Source organism: Volvox carteri (assembly GCF_000143455.1).
Source record: "Volvox carteri f. nagariensis unplaced genomic scaffold VOLCAscaffold_29, whole genome shotgun sequence".
Taxonomy (NCBI): domain Eukaryota; kingdom Viridiplantae; phylum Chlorophyta; class Chlorophyceae; order Chlamydomonadales; family Volvocaceae; genus Volvox; species Volvox carteri.
In genome coordinates this window covers 33,002-48,458 of record NW_003307572.1, presented here as the reverse complement: position 1 = coordinate 48,458, position 15,457 = coordinate 33,002, and the positions used below count along the sequence as shown (strand labels likewise).

The following is a 15,457-nucleotide window of genomic DNA, read 5'->3' as shown; positions in this document are numbered from 1 at the left end:
TTACCTGGCAGCAGCTTCACTCGTTCGTGGTTCGTCTTTCCCCTCCCCCCCCCAGAGGACCCACAGCCCGTGTCTCTGGTGGGGGAGCTGCTCATGCTCAAGTACTCCCAACAAATCATACAGGTGGGCGGTGAGTGGGTGAAGAATAAGTGTGAGAGGGGGTGGGTGGGAGGATGGGCAGAGGGAATCTACAGCTGAGGTGGCTTAGGTTTCGGGCGGTGGGGCCCCAGCGGGGTGTCGCCCTGGTAGCGTGTGTGTGTTGGTGGACCCCCACCCAAAATCTGAGGTTGTCTAGCCCCGAAACCTGTGACGTAGTCCGCCGACCCTGACACCCCACTCCTCCTTCCCCGCGCACTGACTTCCCATATAATCTCCCCCGCACACACACACACACACACGCGCGCGACTGCCCTCAGGAAAAGTGTCGTGAGATGCGGATGCCGGTCAAGGTGATGGTGAGTGAGATGGGGGATTGGGGATATGTGTTTTGGGGGCGGGGGGAGGGGAAACGGGTAATGTGACAGTTTAGGTGGTGGTGGTGGTGGTGGTGGTGGTGGTTTGAGGAGGCCCGGTTTGTGGTCTGAAGAGGGATGGGGAAGAGGAACAGGCAGGCAAACTGCAGCTGAGGATTAGCGCCCTTTCTGATGCTATTCACCACCTGCCGCCTACTAGCTGAGGGTTGTGGGTTGCGGGTTGAGCATTGCGGGGCGGTCAAGGGGCTACGGGGGCTCAGTGGGGAGCCCCAAACATGCAAAAACACAGCACGACACGTACCGCCAACTCTGAGGCCAATCCACCGCCTCTGATGTCGCAGCCTCCACCGCCGCCGCCACTGTCGTCGGTTCTTCTCCTCGTCGCGCCTGGCCCTGCCACTCCACTCGGCCCTCTCCCCCCCCCAAGCGCTTCCGTGTCTAATCCCGTACAACGACAAATGAAGCATCCCCCCGATTCACACGCGAGTGTCTCCCACCATTTCCCCGCAACAACTTGGATCCCTGTGCTGCTTAAACACGATTTACCCCTCTCTTTCCCCCTTCTTCCCCTTTTGTCACCCAACCCCTCTCTTTCCCCCCCTCTTACCCCGCTCCTGGACTACCCGTCTATTTCTGGTTCCCGCAGTGGTGCGTCTTACCCCCCTCTTCCTCCCCTTGCCTCCCCCCTCCCTCTCCCCCCGGGGCTCCTGCTTCGGCCACCTCGCGCATGGATGCGTGCAGTCCACGGCCATTCAGTACCACAAGCGCTTCTTCCTGAGGCACACATCGATGGAGTTCGATCCAGGGAGGGTCATGATCACCGCAATATTCATGGCGACAAAGGTGTGTGTGTGTGTTCGTGTGTGTGTACTGGTTGGGTGGGGGATGGGATGGGGGGGAAGAGGGAGAGGTGGGGGACATGGGCGGACAGAGGGGGCGTGTAGGGGTTTGGGAAAAACCCTTAGCGGACACGTGTGGGGATGTTTAAGGTGGGCCCCACGGTGGGGGGGGAGGCGCTGGACGAGCTGCAGCCCAGGAAAGGAAAAGGGCGACGGAGGTTATGGAAGGTAGGGGTGGTCTGAGCCGTGAGCAGGTGGCCGTGGCGGTGGTAGCGGTCGCGTATACCTTTGTCACACTTTTGGAGCGAAAGTGAAAAGGTCGGCGGGTGCGGGTAATTTTGCTGCTGTCGTACGGAATTCGTCTCATTGCCGTACATCATCCCAATCCTTCAAGAGATGTGCTACCACAACAACAGTGGTAGCAATACACCCACACGCACCACGCACGCTCTCTCAAGGCCCCTAACCCCCCCCGCACTCATATGTCTGCTTTTCCCGGGCTGCTTCCGTACATATACATCCCTTATCCTCTTTCCCCCTCACACACATATTTCTCCCCCCCCCCCTCCCCTCTCCCCAGGTAGAGGAGCGCTACACGCGGGCTGCGGACATCGCAGCGGCGTTCGATGTGAGCGAGGACCTGGTGGTGAAGCAGGAGGTGCGGGGGGAGGGAGGGGGGGGAGGGAGGGGGGAGGGAAGGGGGGAGGGAAGGGGGGAGGGAAGGGGGGAGGGAAGGGGGGAGGGAAGGGGGGAGGGGGATGGAGGAGGAGAGACTTGCTGGTTAGGGTAGGGGTGGATGCCGGGGTGGGCGGGTAGGAGGGAATCATTGTCTGCCGGGTAGGGGGGCGTGTGGGACATCTGCGGGCAGCCCTATCCCCCCAGGCATTCAGCCCCTCGTGGGCCCCCCACCCCACCGCGCTTTCCCCCCCTTTCACATACATACACACATCCCAAACCCGCCGTGTGTGTGCAGGTGGCCCTAATGGAGGGCCTCAACTTCGATCTTGTCGTACATTCGCCGTACAGAGCACTTCACGGGATGATTCTGGTGGGTGGGGGAGGGAACGAGGGGGCGATTCCGTAGGACTCATAGCCAGAGTACCATGTATGATACGGATAAGGCCCACCCGGCCCCGGTTGGGGCTGTAGCCCGAGGGGTGCCAAAGGCCAACACCATGTAGGTACAGCGCCTGCCCTCTTGTACGCCTGTCCGTCTGTCTGTCTATTTATCTGCCCACCCGGAGTGCGATTTCGCCACCACTGCTTTCCAGTAACCCGCCTCCGAACACACACATATACACACTTACATACATACATACAATGGTGAAGCTATACCACCCTGTAACAACATGCATACGTACGTACTTACCCAGAGGTACGCGATACACATGCATACACACATACATACATACACACACACCCTTGACGCACCCGCGAACTGACGGAAAGACACAGCACATCTCCCACTTCCTGACGCGCGCAGGAGCTTAAGGACGCTCGTACGGAAGCTGCCGCTGGCCTCCCCCCTCCCTCTGTCGCATCCTCCGCCCGCGGGGCCGCTCTTCCCCCCTTGGACGACGTGCTCGTGTCCGTACCGCCTCAGGTGGTGGATGAGGCGTGTAGGGCCGCGGGGGGGGCCCTGGATGCCCTCATGCTCAGCGATGCGCCGCTGTTGTACAGCCCTGCGCAAGTGGCGGCGGCGGCGTTGCGGAGTGGGTTCAAGGCGAAGGGTGTGCGGGTGGGTTTTAGGTTCGTTTTCGAAGGGGGGAACGCTGGGGAGTGTGGGTTTGGGTTTGGGTTTGGGAGGAGGGGTAAAGGGCGGGTGAGTGGGTGGTTGGGTGAGAGGTGAGCGGGGATTTTGGGGGCGGAGGGGGCGTGAGAGAGAGAGGTGGGGGGTGGTTTTGTAACCTTTTCCATGCACATGCACGTGTTGCCACCATGCAGTTGATGTTTCCCGTTGGATCTCACATAGATCTGACGGGATGTGACGCATCTCTTTTGTTTTCTCGCCAGGTGGTGTGTTTGTTTGACCTGTCGTGGACGTGTGCGTGTTGAATGTGGTGCGTGTATGTATGTATGTGTTATGTGTGTATGTGTCCCCGCTCTGCCCCGCAGATACCCAACTTCATCGCCCGGTTGGCAATGAAGGCGGCGTTGCGGGCGGCGGAGGGGGAGGAGGGGGTGGGGGTGGACGGCGGGGCGGGAGCTGAGGCGGCGGGTGCGCAGGTGGGCGGGCGGGCGGGTGGCACTACTGGGGTGGATTGAGTGATGTGGGTCAGGTGTGGTTCGGTTTGGGTCGGTTTGGGGTTTCGGTTAGGTGGTTGTCGGTTAGGGGGTTGGGTACATGTGTTAGAATTGGATGCATTGGGCTTGGACTTGGGCACCCTGCGGTTGGTTAGATTGATTTTCCTTTTGGGGGGATAGGTTAGTGGGAGGTTAAAATGGTGGGTTAGGGCTGCTGGGTCGCGTAGTGGGTGGGTGGGTGGTGGGACACACACGGAGTTTTAACCCCGCGCTGGTTTCGGAACCAAGGTTCGGTTCTTATATCCTGGAGCCCCAGCATCACAAGGAATGAATAACAAGGAATAACAAGACGGGTTGGACTGAAAACAAACAAGCCATGAAACATACACACCTGCATATGTACGTATGTGTGTGTATGTGTGTATGTGTGTGTGTGTGTGTGTGTGTGTGTGCGTTGGTAATCCCCCCAACCCACCCCGGGCAGGTCCCCAGCTCCTTCCCCCTAACTTTCCGTTACCGCTGGCCGTCCGTCCCTCCCCCTCACTCCGCACCGCAAACCTTCCTGGCGCTCCCACTCGCACACGGAGGTGGGGAAACCCAACCCCCCACCCCGACCGACACTATTTGGCCCCACGACCACTGCACTGCCTTCAGAACGACCCCGTCACGGCGTTGACTTCCGTACTGGACGAGCTGGACCGGCTGGGCAGCGAGGGTGCTCGGAGGGTGGAGGTGAGCTCGGCCCGTGCGCGTGTGTGTGTGAATGTATGATGTGTGAAACAGGGGGGTGTATCTTCGCCCGTGGCAGCTACCCTGCGAAACCCTGCCTTCCCCGGTATTTCGGGGCACCCTCATCCAGTGACCCTAGTCAACTTCTCAGTGGATCGCTCAGGTTCCGCACCCACCACCAGCATCCAACGGAATCTGCCGGGTCGACAGCGGCCCAACTCCATTCCTGGTCAGCTCGCAAGTCAACTTTATCCCAGGTCACCACCGTCCATCGACTAGGGACACTTTACCTTCCACCATAGGAAGGATTTTGGGATCCTGACAGGTCTCGATCCCGGGACCTCCAGGGGCATTGGTGCGTGCTTTACCAGTAGTGCCTGACCTGTGTATGCTGTGTATACGCCTGGCCTATGTATGTATGTATTTGTGGCGACCTTTCACGGTGCCTTCACGTGCTTCTTCTTGCTCTTCCTCTTCTTCTCCTCTTCCTCCTCCTTCTGAGGTGATGTTGTTAATTGTGGCGATGTTGTTGTTGTTGTCGTACTTCAGGTGGATGAGGTGAAAGAAGCCAATGCAGTGGCTAGGCAGTGGAGGAGCTTGCTCAAGGACACGACGGGGGGGGCCGCGGCGGGAGCGGGCAAGGTACGGTGTGGGTGCTATGGCGCGTGCATGTTGCGGTACATGGCGTCAGGTGTGGCGGTTGCGGGAGGAAGAGTGGAAGGGTGTGAGGTAGCGGGGTGCGTGTCTGTCTGCCTCTTGGGTTATCAAGGCGTGAAAGGAGGGCGGCTGGGCGGAGCGGGGCTGTACGGCCCTCGGGTGGGGGGAACACCGCCATCTAGAATCTGGAGATTTGAGTAAAAGGGGCCCAGGGGCTCAGACCGCGGCCCTAATTATCTTACACATTTGTGTAGTGTAGGGGTGCAAAAAACAAATAGTAATGCTTTGGTTCCCCTGCGCAGGGTGGTGGTGGTGGTGGGGCAGTCGCGGATGAAGCCGCTCGGGTCGCCAAGCGGGAGGCCAAGAAGGCAGCTCGCGCCGCTGCCAAGGCGAAGGAGGCGGAACTGCTAGGCATGCCACAGCGGCAGTAGCACCACGCGGCAGCAGCACGAGGCACCGCCACCACACGTGATCGCCTGGTGTACACCAGCAGCATCAGCCGCAAGCATGCTACTGCAGCTTTTGGCGGCTGCGACCTGGCGGTGGCGGAGGCAGCCATAGCAACGGCGGTAGGCAGTTGCAGCTGCTGCTGCTGCTGCTGCTGCTGCTACAGCGGCCGTAGCAAAACTGTTGGCAGTTTTAGCCCTTAGCGGTTAGCCGGGGCAGTAACCCAGCGACCGATGGTGTGTGTGGGTTGTGGTGGCGCCGCTTACCTATTTCGGATGAAGATGATGGTACGGCTGAAACTTCGACGGTTTGCGAAATAGTAGTGGGGTGGACGGGACCTTGAATTGCTTCTTGCTTCTGCGCTGACGAAGCTTCCGTGGAAATGGGTCTTGTGGTGGGAAGGTCCTTCGTCCTCCGGAGCACGCACACTGTGTATATACGGGTGTACGGAAAGACCTCGGAAAGGCGGGTCGAGCACATCCCGCAAGTTTCCTATCCCCAGGTGTCCCTGAGCAGTGTCGGGGGGTGAGGGGGGGTGAGGGGGGGAATGGCCAGGCCTGGACTGACCACATGTCGCCGCGCATTCCCCTCTCTCCCCTCTGGTATGAACCAGCCAGCGGCCAGCGATGGGGCATCTGCATGCAGGGCGGGGAGCTGCCGGGGTGGGGGGAGAGGGGAAGGAGGGGGCACCCCGCGGTATGCATGCAGGGCGGGTGGCCAGACAGCCCGTTGACGACTTCTTTTAGGAGCGCGAATGTATTTACCTAAAAACGGGTATGTTGTATACGTGTCCGGGAGGAATGGTGGTTGACCTTCCACCCCCGCTTAGGGAGCCTCTGCCCGGTTGGCTCACCGGTGACCTGCTGCCATATACATGCTGCTTCAAAGTAGCGGACCAGCTGGTTCGCTGAATGGAAGGTTAAAAGGTGGTTGGATTAGTTATACCGGCCGCCCAGCTTGACTGAGAAAATATGTACGAAGATCTGATTAAGGAGTTTACACACACACACACTCAAGGGGGTGTGCTCGACGTGTGCGTAGTTCTTAATTTCGTTGTACACCTCAACAGACCGCCTAAACCTTTCTGCGTTTGTTTCTTACATGTACATTCGAGTCACGGCACGTACGGCATTATGCGGCCTATGACGTCATGCCACGTCTCAGATGATGCCGTATCATCCTCCAGGAGTTGGTAACGTGGTACGGAACCACGTCACGTAGGACTAAGGGGAGGGTACGGAAATTGAAGCATGACGACAACGTGGGGGTTGGGAAGAGTGTATGAAGGCTCCTGTCACGACCCTAGCACACCCTAACAGCCTCACCAGTCCAGGTGCCCCCATCCGGTGATGTCGCGGGGTGGGTGGCGGGCGGGTGGCCCGACTGCACGGGGACCCGCAGGCCGGGAACCCTGCAGCTAGTAGCTACAGCTGCATGGCAAGAAGAAAGAGATGTTGGAAAATCCTTAAATCCTAAAACGGGGTTTGGGCCTGCCCGCGCTGCTGCTGCTGCTGCGGCGGCGGCGGCGGCTCAGGACTACGGCGGCATCGTTTTGAGCTGAGGTATTGATGTACAGCAGTATGGGCCTGGCAGGCATGTTTAGACATACACCTATTCATGGAGGCGTGCAGATAGGTATAGACCCACGGGGCGGCGAAGTGACTTGTGGGGGTGGGATGGGATGGGATAGATGGGTGTGGCGAATGAAAGCGTCTCGTAAAAGGGCCGCCCACCCGGCCGCGTCTCATCTCCGTGAGACATCCGGTCGTGTTCCCAAGGGCCATGACATGCAGGAAGTGAATCACATCGTCCGTTCTGGGGCTCTGCGCGCACCTGCACCGGTGTGCTGCGCTCGTACCTGCAGTCGGACCTGGGGCTCAGCCTGGGTTTTCGATCCACCCCCACATCCCCCACATGATGGCGAAAAAGGAGCCGTAAGCTTGAGGAAGACCCATGGAAAGGCCATGAGGAGTTAGCAGTGTGTTACAAATGGGCATGAAAGCGAAGTCACACAAAGCAGAAGTCGCTGTCGCTGAAAAACGAAAAGGTCCATTACGGGAGGTGTCAGGGGGCAATCGCGCGTATCTATCCCAACCTTAAGTACTTGCCGCCTTGCCGCGTCGTCCACACGAGGCGTGTGTGCACGCGTATGTATGTGTGTGTGTGTGTGCCGCTTGTGTTACGTCCCGGAGGGGATAATCCCGCCAGGCCCACGCCCTCTACACCTGCCGTATATACGTCACTTCGGTAATCTGGGGGGCCCCCCTCAGGGCTCGTGCGGGCCTCCCCCCCCCTGATCCTCAAGCCAAGGGGTTACACACACAGGAAAGTGAGGAACGTACGACAGCTGTACAGTCACAGACAATGGCCAGACACCGCTGGAAAGCGAGGCAGCCGTACCGAGCTTCCTGGCCGCCATGCAGACGCTTGCAGAGGCCGCGGGGCAGAAATTGGAAACAAGGACAAGGTGGTGGAGCTACTGTTCGTCGGGACGGAGGCGCCAGCGCCCCCTTTCCCCCCATTGCATGTCCCCTTGTCCTTTATCGCACCCGCCTCACCTCTTTGTTACCCTTTTGTTTTTGCATGTGCCTTTTGCCACTACTTCGGCGGCCTGGCCAGGTGAGTCCAAAAGGTGGTTCGAGCTTCTTTGGTATTTCGCGTTGGCGTCGGTAGGCTAGCCGGAATAGTTTAGTTTGGGTCGGTCGGGTCAGTCGCGCGTTCTAGTTTTTTTGGGGGGTTGGGAGGAGCACTTGCATACCGGCAGCCTTTCAGTATCAGCAATGCAGCTCTCTCTCCTGGCCAGCAACTTTACGCCACTTTTACGTCAGCACTATTTTTCTCGCCGCCTTCACTACTTTTTCTACACCTACTTGTTTACGGTTTGGCTATACTATTCAGCCTTTTTTTCTGGCGGCTTAGGTAGGTAGGACTTCCAACATCTACGTCAATTCTTCATCCCGAGGTTACAGTCGTCATCCCGAGGTTACAGTCGTCACAGTCGCCACGGACGCCTTTCGGTCAGTTCTTTCGGTTGCTACTATCTTGCCCTGGCAGCAGCTTCAATCGCGTGTGGTTCGTCTTTCCCCCCATCGCCGCCATCGCCGCCATAGCAGCAGCAACAGCAGCCCGCGTCACTGCCAACACAGCACTGCCCAACGGACAACAGCCGCAACCGCCTACCATGGCCGGCCTGCGCATCGTGCCTGTCAGCAATTCACCGGCCCTGCTCTAGCCAAGCCACTGGCGGTCCTCAAGGCCGCATTGCAGCGCGGATGCACCGCGTCACAGTCATCCCTCTCTCTGCCAGGATCGCTGCATGCCGGAAACGCTGCGACGGCTGTGGGTGGTCATGTGAGAGCGGGAGCACAAGGGAAACTCTCTGGCGCCCGGCAACACGGGGCATCTACACGGCACCTCTACGTGGAGCCGTGTGGCTGTGGCGGATTCGGAGGAGCGGCTGGGCAACAGCAGATGCTGCAGTGCTGTCCCTAGCCGCGTGCACACACCACTTCTGGAGTGGGCGGCCTACGAGCTCGGACCCATATCCCGGGCGAACGTGTGGCTCGCAGAAGCACCGGCAGGGGTGCAGCAGCGCGTGTGGGATGTGGCAGGCCTCGCGGCGCTGTCCGCCAGAGGGAACGTGCACGGGCGGGACTGCGGGCGGCAATCCGCAATTCACACCCCGCACCACTGGGGCCCCAGCAGCCCCGCTGGAGGTCGCGAGAGCCGTCGTGCGGTGCTCGACTTTCTGGCAGCGGGTTCAGGGCTTTGCAGAGCTCTGCGTGTCCCGGCGCGGCTGGGACAGGGTGGGCCCCGGCCATTCCATATTACCGGTGGTGGACCGGCGCCTGTGTTGCGAACAGATCATTGGGCTGGGAGGGGAAGGGGAGGGGGAATAGAAGCGGGTGCTTAGGAGGACCCCGGTAGATGGGCTATCCCGCTGGGCGGGGAGGGGATAGGCCCCGGAGGGTTCTTCTTTGTTGGGTCTGGATAGAGGGCTTTTCGAGTGGGAGGGCTCGCCTCGCCACAGGTTGCGCCAAGGGGAGGGACAGTGGGAGGGTTTTGAGAAGTCGCTGCTGTAGGGGGCTTAGAAGGAGTCACAGGCGAAGGGGGGGGCTGTAAGGCAGACTGGGTGACGCTGTGTGAGGTGTGCCTCGAGTGGGGTGCTGCCTCGAGGCATCCCTAGACCCGTCGGTGAACTGATAGCTGCTAGCCTAGTCCAGCGTGCGCTCGATAGGTGGTTAGCGCAAGTTTCTTGAACCCTGCCCTGCCCGCCCGCCCCAACGGAGAATCGGGTGAGAGGCCGAGCTATATATTAGGGCCTCGTGCCTTAGTAGGGAGGGAGGGGGTAGGGTTTGTACAGGGTTTCCGGGTTTCCTCTGTCTTCGTGAACCCTCACCCCAAGAGCCGGATCAGGCCGGGGATGGAGAGGAGTCTTGTTTCGTGTTTCAGGCTCAGTGCGCAAACTCGCCTTGACTCATGAGAGCGTGCGCTCGTGCGACGCCTCCCACATCCCCGGGGATGAGAGCGGAGCTAGCGGACCTGTGGCTCTCGGCTGCTTAGAGGGCGGCATAGGCCCCTCGCGCCCCTCTCCCGTCCGCGGGAGAGAGCTTGGGCGGCCTTTCCGTTGGGGCTGGGCAGCAGTCCCTAGCCAGTGTCAGGCTCGGTCAGATAACGGTCAGATAACCTTCACACACAACGCACTCACCAAAAAAACAGTGGTCATCTGCAGCTCATGACCTTGGCGCTCTCTCTTCCCCAACGTAATACGCTCCGGATGCTGTTTTTTTCTGCCTAATCTGTTTGCAAGATTGTGTCGGCCCCAGGTTTTTCTAGGTTTTTATAAGCAATTCCGATATCTTGAAGACTGACGCCATCCAACCAGCGGCCGCAGCCCCAAGAAACTATTTTCACTTCCCCACTTCCCACCAATCACGAATCGGCACTGCACGCGCAACACTTGATGAACGCAGAGGCCTGGCGGAGTGCACTTCCAATACTCTTGTGGCAAAACCTACTGCTGGCCAAACCTCCGGAAAAGCAGCAGCCAAAACGTTTGCGCACAAGCACCATGTATATGTGCATACGGGCCCTCTCATCCAGGCACTTCGCGTTCGCCGCCTCCAGAGAAACAACATTTAAATCAAAGGCCGCGCTCCTTCCGGATGCTCTCCAGCAGCCCCTCACACGCGTCCTCGAGCAGGTCCAGCACCTTTTCAAAACCCTGCCAGGGGCGGGCGGCCGCCGTTGGGAAGTTGGCGGCGGGAGGGAGGAGCGGCAGCGATAATAAGAGCAAGAACGGCAGGACCTGCAAGTGGAGGCTATCGGTTGCGACAGTGCGCCAGTTGGTTAACGGTTGGGCAGAGCGCAACCCCCCACCCCCCCGGGGCATTAGGAAATGCCCCCCCGAACAGCTCCCCTAGAAACCGAGCCGGGCCTGAACAAACCCTCTGACCAGGGGAAAGATGTTTCCGCCATAGTATTACTACGAGATAGGAGAGGGGGGAGATGCGGCTCTCCCGGCCTCCCGGCTTGTTATGTACCTTGCATACGTACTTGTCTCTCCCAGGAAGACATCCCCCTCCCCCCAGGTCAAATCTCCCCCCGGGCGTTTCACTATCTGCCCTGATCGTCCATTCCAACCCGTCGCCACCTCTATCTGCCAGCACACATCCAGAGAAACCGCGCCCGCCAGCCTGCTCTACCTGTTCCCCCCCATCCTCCCACACCAGCCCTCTCCCTCCCTCCCACCCACCGCAGGGCCCCCGTAGTAGGGGTCGGGAACTTCGGGCTCGCCTTTGAACTTGCTGCAGTAGCTGGTCATAAGGCTGATGCGCCGGCTGTAGTCCTGAGGCACCTTGCCCTGACCCATGGGCCGGACCAGCCAGTAGTCGGCGGCAGCCTGAGGGTCCACCAAACCCAGGGTTAGCGCCGTTGTCATCACACACACACACATATATATATATTATGTATATACTATAATACATTTATATTATTTAAGTTATATTTATATTCTACGTCAAATGGCGGCGGGGGAGCCGGCGGGTTTGATGAGGGCCAAACCGAAATCAAAGGTGGAAGGCGGAGCTGGCGTGAGGGGAGCGGAAACTGCAGTACGAAGGATTAGGGAGCGAAGTCAGTTGGTAATGGTGGAGGGCCGGCGCGTTGCAGGTACCTACCTATATTATGATGATGATGGCGCTGGTAAGAGTTGTAGAGGCTAAGTGTTTCCAACGCGCCCAACCCTCTACGTCCCCAGGTTCCAGGCCCTGACAGGTTCCGTTTGCGGTCTATGCTGTCTACCGGCATGGAGGGCGAAACCCGCGATGACGACAAACTGTACGAACTCCTCCCGCCTCCGCGGGACCGCGGGGGGAAGTCGCCCATATACCCATCTGCCCCCTTTACCCGTATACGGGTGTGGTTATAAAAAATGGTATAGTAAGGAAACGGTGTGGTTTTCTACCGTATGCAGCTCGGCCTTACGTGCACTAACGGCCGCAAGAGTACACCCTCCAACTCCCCCACGGGGGACATTGTGCTGTGTAGATAGCGCCCTCACTCCCGCCCGCATATACCCCCCAGCTTAGCTCCCCTCCCGCCTTCCTCCCCAAACCCTCCCTCAAGGGGGTATCTAAGCAATCTCATTAACCTTCAGAACCCCGCCAAAAGCCCGCAACAACCCCATAGTCACCCGAATGGCACGCAGGTTCTTGGCGTCCATTCCGATAATGTAGTCGAAACGGGTAAGGTCCACGGGCTGCAGCGGCCGGGACCGCGACGTGATCAGCACCCCACGCTTGCGGGCTGCGTGTTTTGTGTAGCAGGATAGGGTTGGTGGTGGGATAGGTGCGAGTGGGCCAAGGAGGTAGGAGTGCGGGTTGATGAGCAAGACGGGCAGGTTTGGGGTCCAGTGGAGGGTCGGTTTAGGTGTGTACGGCGCGTGTGGCTGTGTCGTACAGTGCAGTGACGCGTGGGCTACTGCCGGACCTGGGCCCCAGCACCAGACTACACCACACCACACCACACTAGGAAGGGCCCCCACCCACAACAATACCATTTGCTGTATTAAGAGCATCCTTTGTATTAAAATCAAGCGATATAGGATGTTTTTTTAGCACCAGCTCCGACAACGGAAAACCTTCGGCCGCATCGCACGTTTGGCCTTCCGATCACGGGCCCCACTTCCCCCCCAGTGGTGCCGGCGGTGATATCGCACGTTGTGTCCTTGCTCCACAGCTGGATTCATCTACCGGCTACACAGGTGGGCCCCCTCCCTGCACACCTAAAGGGCACCTAGGCCGTCCTCAGTGCACCTGTAACCGCCATGCGTGAATCCGCCGCGTCGCCTTCGTGATACGACCAACCCCCCTCCGTAAACCTGGGGGCCACACCGGGAAGGCGGGGGGGGGAGGGATTGAACAGAAGGCGCCAGTAGGGCAACAGAGAGATGACGTGCGGGCGAGATGTCTGCAGGGGAATAACCGCACTGCTGCATTTGCCTTAAGGTACCCGGCGTCCTAGTGTGAAGGGAGAGCAAAGGGCGCAGCGCCACCAAAAGAAACGAAAGGTTTTAAATCCTCATTACGTCCGATGATCGTGCGGTATCTTGTCAGGTATCTTGCGGTCAGGTATCTTGCAGGAAGAGCGCGTCGCGCTTGGCCTCGCCCTCCTTCCCTAGGCTCCCTTACACCCCTTAGTATATCGCCGGGGGGCTGCCGGCTGAGACAGCTCACCCACGTCACCTCCGCCCTTATACCCACTACCACTACCACTACCACTACCACTGCCACTGCCCCACCAGTCAGGGCTGCCACCGCCTGTACCGCAAGAGTCAATGTCGAAGGCGGCTGCTAGCCCCACCCTCTCTACTGCGGAGCGGAAGACCGCCTCCGCGGTCGGGCTTCTGCAGATGTTCCCTGAACGGACGAGGATTTGTTAGGAGAGAGGGGGCAGTTGCTTACGAGGCAAATGGGAGAGCAAATGCAAGGGCGGTTATGGGCGGGGGCGGGGGTGCGGTTGGGCGGGCCGTTGGGGAGGGCGTTAGCGGTTGTTGGCGGTTGATATACGGGACGAGATGTGAAATGCCGCCATGTGCCGTGTACACATGCATACCCACAGACGAACTTGGCATTGGCTAGTCCAGGACGGAGAGACAAGTCATCGCGACAGCCGCGAAAAAGGGAACCGAGGAGAATAGCGCCAGCAAGCCGGCATCTTAGGCCTACAGCCTAGAAGGTTCCGTCCTGACAACCTGCTTCATACTCCATCAGAAAAGTGGACCTGCGGCCTTTTTTTCTGGTCGAAGCAACTCATTTACAGTACAGCGCTGCCGTATGCGCTACTTGGTTACTCGTCCGAAAAAGACTTCCAGGATGATGAAGGGGACGAGGCTGCTGGGGTTGGGAAACCCCTCACCTCCTGCTGGGCGCATGGGCCGAGGTGAACAGGTTCCTACTCACCGAGGCAAACGAAAAGCACTCCGACCTTGCGGTCATCGCTGCCGCTTGCCTCCGCAGTCATCGCACCACGGTTGACCTCCGGGGTCCCCTGCCACGGAGGGTGGAAACTGCGTTATAAATCGCAGCTGAAACATACAGGTGGATATCGACAAGAATGTGAGGGTAAAGATGTTGGGATTGCATGCTGATAGCCTAAACGCACATTTAACTGGATGCGACGAAAGCGAGGCAAATGAGGACAAGCATCCAGCAGGTGGGCATGGCTGTTCCCAATGAGCTGTAGTTTATAATTGGCACAGATCCTTGATCCCGTATGCATGAATGATTTTCTACAGCTCTGCGCGCTTGGGCAGGGCCCCCGTGTAGTCCAGGCTTGCATCATCCGCCCAAGCTCTGATTCACCAGAAAAATGGAATAAACTTCCAAAAACTGACTGGTTTTCACGTGAGGTATTAATGGGAGAACGAACGAGTTGCGAACTACAATTTACTTGCACGTTATTGCGGTTTGCCGTTGTAAGTCGCTAATTTCCAACCTCCGTGAGATTCATCGCATCGCACAAAAAACATTAACGCAGGACGCACAGCATTTGTGGCACATGCCATGTATAAAAACATGCAGCAGTACAGTACTGCAATACTGCGTTGACATCACAAACAGCCGTATCAGGAAATGCGCGGCCGGACAATCTGGGTCAGAGAGGTAAATGCCGGCAGAACATCTCGCAAACATGTAGATAGATGCAAGACCGGCCACATCTAGGTCTGTACGGCTGTGCATATCTTTTGACCTGAACGGATGCCAAAAGACATGCAACTAAATGTCCTGTCGATTCACCCTCTGCTTAAACGGTAATCGAGGCCTGTAAGTAAGACCTCCTTAACTGGCATTACATGCCGTACCAACACACACAACCAGCTCTTCTGAGTTCACAGAAAGCCTCGGTTTTCTATCGTTACTATCAGAAAACCTTCAGTTATAGGCAGGGGAAATGCCAGCGGTTAAAGTGGCGGCACCCTCGTGCTCGTTATGATTTAACCCACCCACCATCGCTTGGACAAAAAGCAATGACAATAGCTGTTTGGAGTGGGTGGCAACGCCGCGTCATTAGTATTCATACTTACCTGGCCCGCTTCTCGAGGTGGTCCTCATGGCCTCGGTTGTATGGTTGGTCTTCGCCTTGCACTGTGCGAGGGCCTTTCGTAGTCGGCCCTTCGGGTGTCCGGCAGGGCTAAATTTTTGACAGGCTGAGGATCTGCGCAACGCGCGACCTCGGCGCCTAACCAAGCGATATGTAATGGAGGATATAGGCGATGATCATTGTTATGTAGAAGACGGTACCTATTATGCTGGATTGGGGTAGAGCTCTGTCGCAGAATTAGCCTGGATTTTATTCCTGACATAAAAATTGGTCCGTCGGGGTCTTGAATCGCTCTGGCAGGCTCGCCGGAGGTTCTAGAATTGCGCTGTGGAGCCTCGGAATTGCGCTGTGCTGGGCCTGAATTGGGCTGTCCGGGTGTCGAATTGGCCCGTCCGGGTGTCGAATCAGTCTGTCCGGGTGTCGAATCAGCCTGTCCGGGTGTCGAATTGGCTGTCGAGTTGGCAG

At 58.4% G+C, this 15,457-nt stretch overlaps 2 protein-coding genes across 2 annotated transcripts in view; one reads left to right on the top strand and one right to left on the bottom strand.

Annotated features, from left to right (window-relative positions):
* Positions 1 to 5,373, top strand: part of VOLCADRAFT_121058 (uncharacterized protein) — a gene marked incomplete at its 3' end in the record, with an annotated part of 8,407 nt that extends 3,034 nt beyond the window's left edge. Inside the window, exons 3-12 of the mRNA XM_002952351.1 lie at positions 56 to 123; positions 417 to 455; positions 1,215 to 1,316; positions 1,893 to 1,970; positions 2,286 to 2,360; positions 2,916 to 3,050; positions 3,428 to 3,538; positions 4,211 to 4,288; positions 4,835 to 4,927; positions 5,245 to 5,373. Coding sequence (XP_002952397.1) covers positions 56 to 123; positions 417 to 455; positions 1,215 to 1,316; positions 1,893 to 1,970; positions 2,286 to 2,360; positions 2,916 to 3,050; positions 3,428 to 3,538; positions 4,211 to 4,288; positions 4,835 to 4,927; positions 5,245 to 5,373 — 908 coding nt within the window. The remainder of the gene's footprint in view (positions 1 to 55; positions 124 to 416; positions 456 to 1,214; positions 1,317 to 1,892; positions 1,971 to 2,285; positions 2,361 to 2,915; positions 3,051 to 3,427; positions 3,539 to 4,210; positions 4,289 to 4,834; positions 4,928 to 5,244) is intronic.
* A 5,823-nt stretch (positions 5,374 to 11,196) lies between these two features.
* VOLCADRAFT_75328 (uncharacterized protein) lies at positions 11,197 to 14,376 on the bottom strand (the record flags this gene model as incomplete). Its single annotated transcript, XM_002952271.1, has 6 exons — positions 14,054 to 14,376; positions 13,852 to 13,939; positions 13,191 to 13,308; positions 12,706 to 12,770; positions 12,084 to 12,196; positions 11,197 to 11,291 (listed from the first exon to the last, which is right to left on the bottom strand). Coding segments are annotated over exons 1-6 (657 nt in total), but the record flags the coding sequence as incomplete, so codon positions are not given.
* Between the last annotated feature and the right edge of the window lie 1,081 nt (positions 14,377 to 15,457).